Source organism: Acomys minous, assembly GCF_964271855.1.
Source record: "Acomys minous genome assembly, chromosome: 11".
Taxonomy (NCBI): Eukaryota; Metazoa; Chordata; class Mammalia; order Rodentia; family Muridae; genus Acomys; species Acomys minous.
The window spans coordinates 30040463-30057271 of NC_140492.1; the positions used below are offsets into that span (position 1 = coordinate 30040463).

At 37.1% G+C, this 16809-nt stretch overlaps 1 protein-coding gene across 5 annotated transcripts in view; it reads right to left on the bottom strand.

The window, feature by feature from the left end:
• Nucleotides 1–2492: 2492 nt before the first annotated feature.
• Nucleotides 2493–16809, bottom strand: part of VGLL3 (vestigial like family member 3) — a 47166-nt gene continuing 32849 nt past the window's right edge. For all 5 annotated transcript variants that reach the window (XM_084800854.1, XM_084800857.1, XM_084800853.1 and 2 more), the window contains exon 4: nt 2493–8301. In XM_084800854.1, coding sequence (XP_084656980.1) covers nt 8258–8301 — 44 coding nt within the window. In that variant the 3' untranslated portion in view covers nt 2493–8257. The remainder of the gene's footprint in view (nt 8302–16809) is intronic.

The window sequence follows — 16809 nt, forward strand, 5'->3', positions numbered from 1 at the left end:
TTTCTTTTGGAAACTTAAAACACAACAAAACTACGCATAACTCATTTGAAAAAGGCTAGGGAACTTTCACCAGAAGGGATTGGGTCGTTTAAAGCTGTATTTTCCTTTTAGCAAGTTCCACAAGAAAAGGATAGAGTATCATGCTTAAGGAGGAACAGATTTTGTATTTTTTGGCAAGATATTAAATCCTCTGTTGCTATATTTGGCTCTCTGTAAATAGTGGCTTTTACAAGTGCAAGGCGAGGATCAATGCTGGTGTGCTTCATTCAGCCACAGCCAAACTTGGTATGGAAAGTAAAGCACTTGTGTTTGGATGTTGTTTCCAATAGCAGCGAAGTTCATTTATTGATCCACAGCATCCCACAATATGGATTCCTACACTGCATATTAAATCTATCAAAGCATCCTTGCTTTTCTGTAAGTTTTCCATTGCTTAACTGATAGCAGATGGAGTGATTCAATTTGGACAGAAGTGTTAAGATTTTACCACGTCAATGTGGTTATCCATTGCTATTTAGTCAAATGAGAAGCATGGAGAGTTGGCACATCACAGGATGGGCATAAGCCCCACCCCCAAGCAAAACAATTAAATGCTTGGTTTTTGGTTGTCCCCAGGGAAAGCACTTCAGTGAGGAAGGAACACTCACTTGAGAACTGTTTTTCACCCCCTTTGAGTTCTGGCTGTGACCTCTTGGACTCTCCAGGCCCCGTCAAAAGGGTCCAAACACTTCATGAAACATTTGAAAAACTCCAGAAATGTTCTTGCTACCCAATTATCTCACAGGAAGACAATATTCCACAAGAACATGGAAGCAAAGAGTATGTTCTGTAACCTCTGATAAAGCAGTAAGTCCTCCCTGGTTATAAACTGATTTTGAGAAAATGACTAATGGCCGGAAATAACTATGGAAGAATAACATGGGTTTACATTCTTCCCCCCGGCCCCAACTCCCTCCAAATTTGAGACCACATAGTATCTCATAGAGAAATAAGGACCTTGAAGACGTGGGGTGTGAAATACAAACACAATCCTGAATTCTACAAATACGAACAATTTATAACCGCAAAGGAACATTATCTAAACAAGGAGGGGGCAGAAGAGAATGAGAGAGTGTCACCAGATAAGGATGACTAGCTTTGAATAGGGATGAAGGGGCCAGTGCCTAAAGGACTGCAGGAACTGGGATGAGTAACAACACAGATGCTCTCTTGGACTGTGGGGACAAGATGCAATCTGTGCTCTGTAGTCCACCAAGAGAAAACCCATGCTAGGAGTCCAACAGGTGCAGAACTGTAAAATAATCTGTTTGTGTTGCTTTAAGTCACTATATGAAGGAGAGAAACCTGTTCTTTAGGATCCCACGTGTGGGATCGGAATGGTCTCTTGAGAGAACAGGTGATGTTAATTCACTAGAAGAGCAACCACCTCGTGCAGGAGCTTAATTGCTGCCAGCTGATAAAGATCCTGTGAACAGACTCTGGGAGGAGATATATAAATGAGCCCAGAACTGGCGGCGGGGCGGATTGGAGACTTGGGATAGATTTAGCTGTTCATCGCTGCACTTCAAGACGCTCCTAGAGAAAACCTCTGGAGGGAAGGCTTCAGAGCTCTGGCTCCTGCTGAGGCTCTTGGGGTCTGGTTACCCCAGGTTCCAGTGGAAGAAATCCTGCGGCTCCTGACCAGAGAATCTTTCCTCAGAACTGATATCCTTAAGGTTTTGTTGTTGTGTCAATTAATCCTCATTTCCTACTGTTTTGGTTAATCGGGTTATAACTGATGTAGGCTCAGTCAATAAGTTGTTAATAAAATATTTTGGTTAAGAAAATTGATTCTACAACTATATTTGTAGTGATTTCTTTACAGCAACCATACCCCCCTCATAGGCTACCCTAGTCTAACTATGTCAGGCTGTAAAAGAAGCTGTGTCAAATTATTTCACCTGCATCGCTGGAGGATGTTCTTATTTAAGACTGTGCTCCAAAATCAAGTTTTCATATTACAGAACATTTAGAAAGAAAAAAATGGGAGGCCTATGTGGTGAGCATATATAACTTCCTTCACAGTACAAACTCTTAGAAAACCCTTTTCAGGACCACTTCCTTCATGCCAGTCAGTCACAGAAAAGACTTGTTGCTCTTGCTTTGCATTCGTCTTTTCATGATGCTTATAGAAAGTTCTACGGCAATGCATGTGAAAACAAAATCACAAAGACATGTTTCCCAAAGGGTCAGACAAATACTTTAGAGGCATTATACTGAAGAACTTCTCAAGACTCCTCCTGTTATATCATTAATCCATTTCACTTGCTCTTCCAATTATGAATGTGTTTAATAATCCAACCCAAACTATAACAAATAAATGTCATGGCTCTGGAAATTAACCTCATTGTTTATAAAACCTAAGATGTGACTTTTGAAAGATACCTACAAGTTGTTTTAACACAGAGGAAACAGAGGTTTAGTTACCATAAGTGGAGACCAGATCATTAAAGTCACATTAAATTATTTATTGAACAAATGAAAGAAAATGACATCATTTTTTTTTCTTACAAAGTTTTCCATGATTTTATATCAGTGACACAGGAGTCCTTCATTTGAAGAACAAAAACAAAAAAACCATAAGATTTTACAATTATAAGGTCAAAGGATTTAAGTATTATCTATTATTCATTAGTTAAAGCTGACAGCATAACCCAGATTACTTGGCTTTCTTTTCTGACAACAGGAAATCAAAGGTGTCATGATTTCTCTGAGATGTAACAAATCTGGACTCTCACTGTATGTCAAATGCTGTAAGATACGAGTTCTATTATTAGTTTTCAGTTTACCTTATCAAGTGATAAATATAAAGTTTATCATACTGTGTATCTTTTTTTCTTTACAAAAGCATTTCACCTTACCTAGGTGTACACAATGAAACAAAAGGAATCCATGTTTCCTTTTAAATATATGCACTTTAAAATGATACAAAGAACTCACATGAATATTTTCCTACATTGTACATCTTGAAAAATCTCTATATGGAATAGTGTTTGTAAGTCAGATAGGAAGTGCACAACTGTACATCTCCTACACGTGAAGCCAAGTGCCTAAAAACCATTTCCTTTGTCTCTAGGCACAGAGCAGAAGAAAAAAAAAGCATATCTACCTCTATTTGTATAAAGAGAAAAGTTCACATCTTAGATAGGAAGAAAGAAAACTTCATTAAGAACTTTATATTTGAAAAGAACTAATATCAGGCTAAAATTTAGTAGTCAGAAATCATTCAAAAAATTGGTGATAGTGTGCCGCTTTCTAGAAGAACAGCTGTCCGTGTTGACTTACGCAGCACAATAGAACTGGTAAATTACATTTAAACCTATTAGAATTCCCTGTACTTTAAAACAGAGATTTAGGAAATGTCATTGAATCAATACAAGCTGATCAAAGAAACATTTCCTTGGTTAATCACTTGAGATCGCAAAACCTTTCAAGCAAACAAAATCTCACAACCGAAAATTTAAAAGGTAGTAACTGATTTTACAGTTTATAAAAAATTCCCAGAAATCACTAAGAGAAAAAACACTATGCAATATTCTACAAGTCTAATCTGTGACCTAGTCCCATGACCCCATGACCATGGCAATTAGCATTGTGAAGCTACTGGAACTGAAGTTCCCTTGCTGGCTCCATTCATTCCCCAAACTACTTCATAGTTATATATATATATATATATATACATATATATATATATATGCATATATATATATGTATATATATATGTGTGTGTGTGTGTGTGTGTGTGTGTGTGTGTGTGTGTGTTCAGCTATATTTTGGGACACAAATAATAGCCTAAATTTTCTGAACTTGTTTTAATTCAAGTTTTTGTGATATAATGGTGAATTTAAAGGGTTCCTCAAACTACAGCAGTTTAAAGATATTTGATTTTAACTTGTCTCGTCAGGCTTAATATTACCTGAAAGATGTACATTATGCATTTTCCAGGGAAGAGGGGAGGACACCCATGAAACCAGCTTAGTCCGTAGTCTGTTGCACATTAAAATCACAAGCTCACTTTGTTTTGGGTTCCAAGCAGCTTCTGTTGTCCTCCCACAGCTGGGAAGGTGACCCATCTCAGGAACCCCGACTGCCATCAATACCCCTTTGTCACTACAACAGTTGAGTGAACTCTTTCCATCTTCAATAACTGACACAGTGTCAACATCTGCTTCCAATAAAGTTGTTTCATTTTTTTTTCCTCAAGTAGAGTAAATCTGCCGAGTCAGATCGTAAAAGGGATGCTTCCCCCTCCCTTTCCATGCAAGAGATTTCTTTTCCACCATATTGTGCAACTTTTCCTCTGAGGCAAGCAAACACAAGAAGGTAGGAATGAGTAATTCAAAAGGAAAATTCTTAGTCCAGTGCCACAGAAACACAATGTATATCTGACAAATACAAAGTTCAGTGGCTTGGTGACACTGTCCTCCTACATCTGATGATAGCAATGTATAGAGTTGGGAGTGAATATGACACAGAATCCAGCTACATACACCTAAATGTTTAATTAACTTTTCCCTCAGAAACACCATTTTTAAAACTCAGAGTTAATTAAGAAGTTAACATTTTATTCCCCATAAGTAAAAGGAGAAAAAGGTTCTCTTTGCAATGCCTCCTTACCAAAAAGCAGCCATTGGTCTACTCAGCTGCTGAAGAATAAATATGCAACATGAAGGGAAAGGATATTTAATAGCTCAATTTAATAACCAGCTTACTGAACTTATAGTCATTTGTGGGGGCTGTAAGATGTTTGAACATCTAAACTATAAGTAGTGTACATCTGATTGTGTTTTCAAATTTTCACGGCCTCCTGGCTACTTAGTCTTATCCCATTTTTATCAGGAGATAAGTAAATGAGGTTCCAGTTCACACAATAAACCAGGGGTAAACCAGAATTCAATTGATTAATCAATTTTACACTACATCAGCCTGCTCTCCTACTCTTTTCTCACTCAAAACAATAACATGGGACCTTCCCTTGTCTCTCATTTACTGCTACTCTCACTGGCTAATTCCACAAATTCTCCTTCACACAGGGATATTTTTTGTAAGGAACAGAATGCAATTTATGAAAATACAGTCTCTGTCACATGGCACTACCACCACAACATTCAGTCAGACAGTGAACTGAAGGCCATTTCCTATTTCAGACCCTATAGGCTTAGAAGTAGATAAATACTATTTGTAAATTAAATGATGAGCTCATATAGACATCCTCTAGAACATTTTTTTTAAATTCTACAAAGCTGGGAAATGTGTTCTTCAGTAGTTTTGCCATCCACTAATTCTCATTCATAAATTTTTAGGACAATATTGCTATTTTGGGGAGTTAATAATGCGAATCCTAATAAGACATGGAAAAGCTGAAAGAACAGCTAACTTTCTTAATAATAATGTATAAGTTTGGCTTATGAAAATGTTTAGACTTGAAACTTAAGAGGCTCTTTACCAATTAACAAGAAAAGCTCACATCTCCTGTAGGGACCCTAATAGCCAACTTTATGCTGTTTCTTAGTCTAGATAGTTCATTGGGGAAATGGTAGATTAGATAGAGAATAATAAAGGTTTTTGGCATCATGTTTTCAGGCTTTCAGACAGATTGAAAGTTAGGTTGTAAAGTTGTAAAGTGGGTCTAATGAAGTCAGAGAGGCAGGTGGTGCCCACACTTCCATATCGCAGCCATACTTGGAAGTGAGAATCCAGATACAGAATGTAAAAGCACTTTACATGCAAATAATTCCAGATTACTTATTATGCTCTGCTGTAGCTCCCTTTATTATTTATGGCCATTACAGTAATGTCAAAATATTGAGGAATGATGGACAAGTAGAGAGACTTGTTTCCTTTCCTTTTACTAGATTTTGACCTTTGGTGATAATGTGCCATTGATAGCCATGCTTGCTCTCAAAGTGAGTGCTCACTCCTTTGTTGCATGCATACGAAGGAATTCACTCTTCCCTTTCCTTAGGCCTCCAGCCAAATAATTAATTTGCCACAATTATGAGGAGATCAGAGTGTAATCATTAAATCATCTGCTTTCTCTTTCAGTGCAATTTGATGGTTAAAAAAAGCAAAGAAGCAAAGAGTTTTCTTTTCCTCTTCTTCACTGGGAAAGTCTGATGGAATGAGCTCAGCGAGGCAAGTGTGGCATCATTCTAAGAGACACTGCAATGGAAGTTAATGTGTTCCAAGGAAAGATGAGATAACAGCCAGCGCGTCTCCCTCATGGGAGATGCTGAATGTTTGGTTCTCAAAACTCAGGAGGATGTGAGACCAAATGAATTGGATAGACTCATTCAACCCTGTGATCCACATATTCACAAAGAAAACAACAAAATCATTTTTCCTTGTTATTACAGTCCAGATAAAAAATGTGCAGAATTTAAATGAGACCACTGTCTGGACACTTAGGTTTATATACTGGTAAGTGAAAGCAACCTTAAGTCTAGATGATATTGGTAAAAATTTGGAGACTGTGCTAAAGAAAATCAAGAAGAAGAAATGATCGAGTCTGTAGATACAAGAGATGGAATGGGCTTGTATTTCAGAATGCCACAGGATGAGACTCTAGTGGAAAAGATATAGCTGAGTGCAATGTTTGGAAGTGGGTTGTGAGAATTCTGCTTAACTGCTTGTTGTGTTGCTAATGTGTAAAGTATTCACACCATGACATACACAATTAAAAACAGAACATAGCAATTTATTCACCATTCTGTTGTATGTGGGTTGAGAGAGATGGGAAAATTTGAGAAGCATTATCAAATAAAAGCATCTATACTACACTAACGTCCTATATAACCAATGTCTGGGAGCAACTGAAAGGAAAAATAAGCTGTGTCTTTTATTTGCCGGTCATTGCTACCTTCATAGTCCCAAACATTGCCTAATCTTTCTCTAAAAGTTCATCTCAACTTCACTTTCTTTTTAACTTGTGGTCCATATAAAGTTCACTTCTTAAGCTTTCCATCTTTAAACCAGGTTCTGTAATTGAAATACAAACTTAAATCTGTTACCATTTGTATTTTGCTCTAATTTTTGAGAATTAAATACACTTAAAAGAAAATTAAAGTACTGCAAATTGCACTAATTAAAACATTACATAAAGACTACATTACTTTTCAGTTTACAATGATGAAGGGACAACCAGCACTTGGTTATGTGTCTGCTTTCTGTTGTGATCCTACTCATATTCACCCCAGAAAATAAATTCATTCAAATTATGACTTTTAAAACTGCCGTGAAGGAATAGTTAGAAGTTAGGAAAAATCAGTGAACAGTATCCACAGGTATCATGGCTAAATGCCTTCATTGTTTTTTCCTATTTTGAAGCCATGTGTAAGCTCTATTCCTAATTGAGATTGGCTGGACTATAAAGAGAACTATTTACTGTTCATTAGCCTAAATTTTCTTGTTAATCAATCTCCAAGAACCCTTCGGGAGAAACCAAAGTAATAAAATACCCTTTACTTCATGCCCTTTGAAAGAAAGTGTACCTTTCAAGGTACATGTATGTAACTGCAAACTAGGTGAGCTGTCAGGGAATTAAATCTTCACTGAGATTCAATATAAACACAATGCTGCAAGGTTTGTCTAAGGGAGTGCCCCTCTTGTAGAAAGACATCCGAAACCCTTGAGGTACCCTCTGAAGCACAGTCACTTTAAAGATCAGCACTTAAACATTTTGGCCAGTACTTTTCTGAGAGACAGTTCTTTATACAGAACTCAACGATTGTTATAATATATATTTTTTAATTACATCCCTCAAAAATAGCCCCTCTGTGCTAAGCCAAATATTGTGCATTTCTACAAACAATAGATGAAGATAGAGCTACAAAATGGTTTTCCTGAAGGAATGAACATTTTCATTGGTTGGCTCATCTTCTCCTGACAAGGTAGCTGGTTCAAAAAAAAAAATGCAAGAAGAAACAAACAAAAACTAACCCACATTTATGAATGCTACTGGTAAAAGGCAAGTAAAACTAAACGTTGCACAGCTGATAAAGGCTCAGATGAGAGAAAACAAACAAAATACTTTTCTTCAATGACTAAGCCCCAATCTGTTTTCTCCAGAAAAAGGTTCAACTCTAAGGACAATAGCCTTATATGTCCTCTTCTCCATTCGTCTTCCTGTGTCCTATTGCTGGATTTGAAATCCCAATGGCATTTTTCCCCCAGTGGGTACTTGCATCCAGGCTGCCAAATGACATGCTAATACCATGCTTCAGTACCAAGCTGATTCTTTGTTCTTGTCCTGATGCTGGAGACCTAAAAATAATGAAAATGTAAGATAATTAAGGACAAGTCAATATGTAGCATTAATAAAATGAAAAATAATGAGGAACAAGTACACAGGTAGCATTCATAAATGTTTCTGACTGGCAAAACACTGACTAAAGAAAGTGAAACCTGGGCAATCTTGAGAAACAGCCTAAGGCCAACCTATTCTCTTAAAAAGGCCAGGGAACACACTGTGTGAAGAGTTGTCTGTACTCAAATAATGCTGTTCATATAATAGAAATGCATTGCTATGTTTTTCTATTTCTATTTTGTTGGATTAGGAATGTATTATAAGTTCAATAAAATTAGAAAATTGTACCTTAACTTTAAGAGGAGATGGTGGTGAAAGAAAAAAGAGAGGTAACCAACCCAAGGAACATTTAAACAATGTTTTAGCTAAAACTTCCAGCAAGCAGTGAAATTAGAATTGTGCACTAATAGGTTCACGTTGTTTTAAAATTTATTTCATTCAGAACAGCATCATTAAAATTATAGTGAGGTTAAATATGATTAAAACATGGAGTTTTGCACTATTGGCAAGCTGGTAGGCCACGGAGACTAGTACAGACCTACACTCTGTTTATTAACTTACTTCTTTTAACATCCTTTCTCATAATGAATTTAAAGTGGCTCAGAAAAGCCTAAGGAACACTACAAGCAGATGAGATTAAATTCAGTTTAAAACATAAATGAGCACATCTGCATTCCAACTGATAGGTAAAATAGGAACTTTTCAAAGGATTAAAACCTTTAAATAGTATTAAAAGGGATAGGTAGAAAGTATGAATGTGACTTGGGTCCTACTATTGTCATTGAACCAATTCTGATACCGGCAATTAGTGGGGCAGTTGCTGCTCAAATGCACTTGAAGTCAAGTTCCATATTGTGTGGATTTTTTCCTGTTTTTGAGATATAACCCTCTCTCCTCCTCCTTCTCCTCCTTCTCTCTCCTGTCTCCCTCTCTCCTTTCTTCTCTCCTCTCTCTCCTTCTCTCTCCTTCTCTCTCTCTCTCTCTCTCTCTCTCTCTCTCTCTCTCTCTCTCTCTCTCTCTCTCCCTCACACACACACACACACAAATACACAAACATGTTCATTTAAATATTTTGATTTTCTTATAACTGACATCATTGGGGCAATCAAGTAGTTATCATGTTTATAGCCTCTTTCCGTGACCTTTATTTTATATTTGAGACATAATTTGGAAGAGTGAACACTCTGGGTATCAAAATGTGAAGTGACGCCTCCAAAACCTGCATAAGAAAACATGACAATTGTATGTGGGTGCTAAGATATCAGACTATTTCCTTGACCCTTTGTTTAAAAAGTGTTAACAGCCTGGGCTGAATGCTAGGAATTGGAAAATGAAAACAAAACAACAACAATGACAAAACAATGATCCAGGATAGTTTTACATTTTGATTGTTACTGTAACTGCATTTCTTGTCCCTTCAACTATCAAATAATCTTTACTAAATTATGATATCATTACAAGCACTGTTACTGCATGTAGATATTAAGAAGGCAACCTTCAAATACAACAACATAACATGAAAGACAATAAATAAAAAGAAACACAAAATCATCTCAGGTTGTAGGAGCCAGAAGGGTCAAGGACTCCTCAAGAAAGCCTAGAGACTTAACTGACCTAGGCTCATAGGGGCTCACAGAGCCTGAAATGGCCATCAGGGAGCCTGTATGGGTTTGACTTAGGTCCTCTGCATATGTGTTATGGTGTAGAGCTTGGTCATCTTGTTGGCCTCCTAACAATGGGAGTGGGGCCTCTCACTTACATTTTTTTTTTTTTTTTTGCCTGCTTCTGGAATCCTTTTCCTTCACTAGGTCATCTCGTCCACCCTTATTTTTTTTTAATATTTTATTAACTTATTCATATTACATCTCAGTTGTTATCCCATCCTTCCCATTTTACCCTCCCTCCCACATTCCCCTTACTCCTCTCCCCTATGTCTGTGACTGTGGGGAACTTCCTCCTCCTGCATATGCTCATAGGGTATCAAGTATCTTCTTGGTAGCCTGCTAGCCTTCCTCTGAGTGCCACCAGGCCTCCTTATCAAGAGGACGTGGTCAAATATGGGTCCACCCTTAATTTGAGGGGAGGTGCCTGGTCTTATATCTGATATGCACTTGCCTGCAACTTGATATGCCATGTTAGATTGATATCCCTGAGAGGTTTGCCCTTTTCTGAGGGGAAACGAGGAAGGAGTGGAGGGGTGAAGAAAAGGAGAAGGGAGTGAGGAGTGCTACCAGCAGAAGAGCAGAAAGTGGAAAAGAGCGATAGAGAGAGAATAAAATAAATCTATTTTTTAAAAAAACACATGAGAACTCCAAAGCACAGTCTTCCCAGCACAAAGGATGAGAGTATTGACTAAAGGTAACAGTCCCTGGGTGCCAAAGGAATGGTCTCGCTATTATTTTCTAATAACACTGGAATTTCACTTACTATACACTTTTACTGCAGTTTCAAGGAAGAGGAAAAGGAGGATAAAAGAGAAGAAGAAGTGGCAGGAAAAAGAAACGAGAGGATCAGAGATGCATCGCCAGCCACACTGATTTGCTTTCCACATTTTCAAATAGCTTTGTGAGTAAGATAATTTGCAACCTGACATAGTCTCTGTGGGGTGACTCCTATAATCTAAGCCACCTTTACTGAAAATTTGCTGACGACGTAAATATTGTTTTCATTATTAGTACCTCTCATCTTCTAGATGACACAGTATTTGCAGAGCTGAAGACTACATCAATCTATAGGATGTCAGCACTGCAACTCATGAATACTGCTGCAATCAGCAAGTGGTTTGCCTTTTTTTTTTAACTTTTAAAATAAAGGCAATCCCTAGTTTGATGTGCAAAGATATATGACTCCCTTAGATCATGTAAACGTTTCGCCATAGCCAAGTATGGAATTGCTTAAAGATGGACCCCAAATTTTCAACCAGAATGGCAGAAATCATTCTCTCATTATAAATGCACCTCTTCAACATTTGTGTCCATGTCTCTGTGTCACTCCAGAGTATAGTTTAACAAATCCAATCCATCTGCCAATGCTTCTACAACTTCACAGGTATTGAATAGCTATTGGATCCTGATTGTTTAGCTTCTCCTTAGTGGAAAGACAAAAATCAAATCTTTGCTTTTAATTTCCAGCCACCATTTTCTGTAAACTTCAAAATAAATACAGCTAATTTGAAAAAGAACAGTGACAAAAGGCCTTACTATTATATTGCATCACAAAAGTAGGGCTGCTATTTTTCCAGTAAAGACAGTTGCTAATGGTGATTTGGGATGCTTAAGAATTAATCACTTAGTTGTTGCCCAACAAAATTATAGAAGACAAAATTGTTAATTATGATCTTGGCATGGTGTACATACATGTGCGATTTTCCCCAAACTCTTTACAATAACTGGCTATCCTCTGCTACAAGCTTTGTTCCTAACTGGAATCTTTTGCCCATCTAATGCCAATCAAATCTATATGAAATTATGTTTTAACATATTTGAATACTTCCACTGGTTGACAGAAATCACCAGGTTTACTTCCTTTGTGTCAGTAAATTCATTTTCATTTTATTCTTCAGTCCATAAGATATTTTAGTAGAAAGAAAAAGGAAAAGTACTTGGACAAGACTAGCTAACATTCTTTGCATTTGGATATATGTCAAGCTTTACATTTACACAAAGTGCTGGGAACTTTACATGAAGTCACTCATTCGATCTTCTCAATAGTGCTCTAAGGAGTGTGTTGTTAGTAACAATGCAGAAATTAGAGGAAGTGATGAAAAAAGGATAAAAGAGGCAGATTTTATAAAGAGGGATTCTCATGGCAGAGACTATAGTCTTAATGACAGTATATATGTACTCATGTGAACTCTGTTGGCTGCAAGTTATGGCAGGAGAAGAGTAACCACATTTAACTAATTCTCCCACAAACAGCCTCTCACAAAATTGTTTCACAAAAATACTAATCAACTTTTATTTTTCCTTTCCAAATTATATATATATATATATATATATATATATATATATATATATATATATAAAGATAACCAAATGATTCTCTTGATAATTTAACAACAACATTGACTTGAAATTTATGTCTAAAATAAATAAAGAATTATTTTGTATCTGTTAGGCTTTAGACTATTGCATTGGTATAACAGGCAAGGTCACATCAACTAATGGACTCATCTATGTTTATTTGTAATGTAATTGTTCCAGGCTCATCCACTTCCCTAGTGTGTACTTTTTAAAAATAGAGAACATTTGACGCATGGCTTTTGCTTGTTTACTGTAAATCAGAAGTAAACCAGGAAATAAAGATATTACATTATTGACTTCAGAGTTTGAATGTGAGATGCACTTAGGAAAAGAGCCTGAAAGAAACGAAAAGCTTAGAGATACATTTCCTCACTTCAGTTCCAACACCAACACCACCTGATCACCACAGAAGAGAAGAAAAAAATATCTGTACCCAAGCAAACAAACTTGGAATAATTAGGAATGTGAGAGAAATCTGGTCACGTAAAAGGATCACAGTTTGCTTTCATTTCAAAATCTGTGAGTCTGGCAGCCAGTCTGTTCAGGATGTTCAAACAAATGCTGCAAACTGGGCAGCTGATTAACAGCAAAGATTACTCCAGCACCATTGTACAGGCTCAGATCTAAGATCAAGACACGGAAAGATTTGGTGCTGGATTAAAGCCTGCTTTCTAGTTCATAGCGATCCCCTCTCACTGTATCTGAAAACAGAAAGGTTTGTGGTGTGTGTGTGTGCGCGCGCACACACACGTGCACGTGTGTGTTTGTGTTCTCAAGCCATTTAGGAGAGAATGGATCCCATTTCTGAGGACTCAGCCCCTGTCACTTACCCATCCTCCAAAGGCCCCACTAATACCAACACCTTAAGAGTTAAAATTTCAACACAAACTTTGAAGAGGACCCCAACATCCAAATCACAGCACTGACAGAATCTTAGGAAGATGTTACTGGGGCCAACTTCCCCACTCCTGGGAAAAACCATACCCTACATTTCAAGAGGCAACAGTCTCAGAGGTCAGTGTCTGGCAAAGGTTATTGATGTAAGAATGAAAACAGCATATATATATATATATATATATATATATATATATATATATATATATATACACACACACACACACACACACACACACACACACACACACATGCTGAAGCTCCCAAGGGCACAGAAGTCGGCTCAGAGGGGATTCTGTTGAATCTACTACAACTCTGTACCCTACAACAGAAAAGATGGCATGGACAAGTCTAAATGAACAAATGAAAAGGTAAGCTTGCAGGCAAGTTTAATAAACAATAGAGAATGAATAAAGAAAAAGGTGGGGAGGGGAAGATTTGAAACCAGGCAGAATAGGAATGCTATAGCAACAACAAAAGTCAGATTGCAACCTACTAATTAGATGGTTGCATAACTTTTAGACCTAAGAGTTAAATCCCACCGAGAAGATGAAGGAATAACCTGAGTAACTTGGAGGAATAACTAGGGCCGTGAAGTTCCACCCCAGCTGAGGAGCTAAGCTACTGCAATTGGTATTTGCCTAGGGAGTTAGTTTTCTTTAACAGTGTGTCTCCTGGTAGATCTAACACACTTCAGAGAATGACCAGACATCTCAGAGGATAAAGGTAGCAGTAGCAGACCTCAATAGGATTTTTAAAAATGAGAACACAGAGTTGGGTGCATACTAAACGAGGTGTGGATCTTGAAGAAGGAGAAGGGAAACTACAATGTTTGAAAGGGTCAAATATTTAAAAGAACAGACAGAATAAATAAGGCATCACTTTCTACTATGAGGAAGAAGTCACAAGCAACACACCAAAGGGAAAGTCTTATACTGCTGCAGGGCCAGGTTTCTGGAACTCTGATGGCCACATGTCCCACTTCTAAGGAAGCATGATCGTCTGAAAATGGCATCCACCACACCTCTTTAAGTCAAATATGCTTCCAATTTTTCTTTTATTCTACAGATAAAAGAAGGAACTGTACAATGAGAAACATACTGCTGAAAAGAGGAGAAAAACGAGACCTAAAACCCAAGAGTGTGAGGAAAACATATTTTGACCTTAAAAAGAAAGTACTTGATAAGTATAAACTGTTCATTCCCAGCTATTAAGAGTTTACATTCCTGTTAATTACATAAGAACCCCCTCTATTAGAATAACAATCTGGTAACTTATACCTGTATTTAAAAATAAACACCCTGCTCTGCTCTGCTAAATGTAAGTAGTACTTAATACAAACTTAAATACATACAACATTGTGTTGGATGTTGTGCCAAACACCCAACCTTCCCCCACTTGACAGAAGGACAAATGACCATAGAAATGTTCAGGAGATAGTCAGGTGCATTTTCATGACTTTCTAAGCCCAACACTGCAAATGGTAACACAACTGAGTCTGCTTGCCTGAGACATGGATAATCAGGTCACAGCTCTCTAAATAAGGTCCATGTGAGCATAGCACCTTACTGTCTACTTTGAGGAAGGATGAAGAGTTTGAGCAATAGCTACCCAGCTGCTCAACTGAAACGTAATTTCAGGTGAATGTAAGAAAACAGCCCATGTCTAACCACCCTATTTCTTTTGTAACTCCTACAACAAATTGTTTTAATTTCAGAACATCACCAAATAATTGTTTTCAAATCATTATAAATAGTATTTAGAGAGCAAATGAGTCTACTATTCTCTTCCACCCACGTGCTTAACGTATTAAAAGTAGATTTAGGATCTCTGAGTAACCACTACTGTTTATACTATGGTGCAGATTAGTGCAGCAGCAGCAGCGTTATCTTGGGAAGCATTATCTGCAAACATATCTTTACTTTATTCGACAGTGTGCCAGTCCTCAACAGATGTACATAATTTGCCTACATATGGACATAACACATACATATGCACATGCACAAACATATACATAAGCGTACAAACTCCTTCTTGAAAAGATATTTGTATTACAGCTGACGCCACGTATATCGTCAGTTATACTTGCACATCTAGTTGTGGTGCCTAAATTTGCTCACAATGACTGTAACACTTATCTTTTTTAATATTTATTGTTATCATCATAGATTCAGCATGTCTAATTGTTTGTACTTGCATTATTTCACTACTAATGAATATGGAAACCATGATATGATTTTCACTCAATTTTATCTTTGACCAAATTTTGTGCTTTACCTTTGACTAAAGTCAAAGATTAAAGCTCTCCTTGATTTCTGTGCATTTTTTTGTGCATTAGATATGAGTATTTTTTACATGTTTTAAGTAGTTTTGTCTGTTTGATTTTTTGATTTCATACTTAATACATAAATGATTGACAATGTTTTAAAGCTGTTAAAAAAAGATGCATTCCTTTTAAACGAAATATAAAGTTAAATTTATTCCTATGAGAAATCAGTAACAATTATCATCGCATGCTTACAACTCTTGAACATTCATAACAAATGATGCCTCACAGTGGAGATAAAGGACTTACTAGCAAAAGAAGGCTTTTCCATTTATAGAGACATTTTCTGGGGGCACATTAAGAGTCTACTTAAAATCTCCACAGAAACAGTACTGTCGGGAACAATGAGGTGGAAAGTGCCTGAACTTGTCAAGATGACTTTAAGTTCAGATTCAAAATAAAAGTAGACATGCAAAACCCACCAAACCTGAATTTGCTTTTAGACCATAATTTACTACGTTAAGGTAATAAGGGCAACACCTGCATACCTGAGGCAAACACTGTAGGTAACAAGTCATTTACTGCCAGGTGGTTCCCATTGCTCTTTTTTTTTTCCCCAGCCCCAGACAACAGACTACAGTAGTCAATCTACCCTCTTAAAGCCTTCCTTTCTCCAAAACCACAAACTCTGCTATGAAGGGCCCTCCAGTCTTTGTGTTTGGCATCTGTTCCAGTGTCCATCTGGACAGAAATGTGGCAGGTAGTTAAAGCATCACAAATGTGAGACAGTCATTACAAAACTGAACTTAGGACAAGTATAAATTACATAGCATAGTGATTTGTAGTTTCTTTTTGTCATAATAGGTATATATTGGGTTCTAAGCTTGAGGATCAATGTGATTGATCATCTCTTGGATAATAAGATCTTGGGATAATGATATAAAATGTAGATACTGCTTAGCAATCCAGCAAACTCATTTCAAAAGCTGATATAAAGACATCTAAAACAGTGAATAAAAATTAACAAAAGAAGGAAGAATGAAATGAAATACTTTTCTGTAAATCCTCTACAAACTCCAGGCTTTCTCACAGAACTGAGGAAAGCAAGACCAAAGGGGGAAAAGTTTAGATTACTTACTGTAACTAAAACCACACGTTACGATGCTCTCAAGGGATTCTAACTATCCAGACATCTGTTGGATAGCACATGCACACGCAGCCAAATATGCATCTCTAAAGAGATTTCTAGGTTTTGCCATGACAGCTTTACGATGCAGAAAACA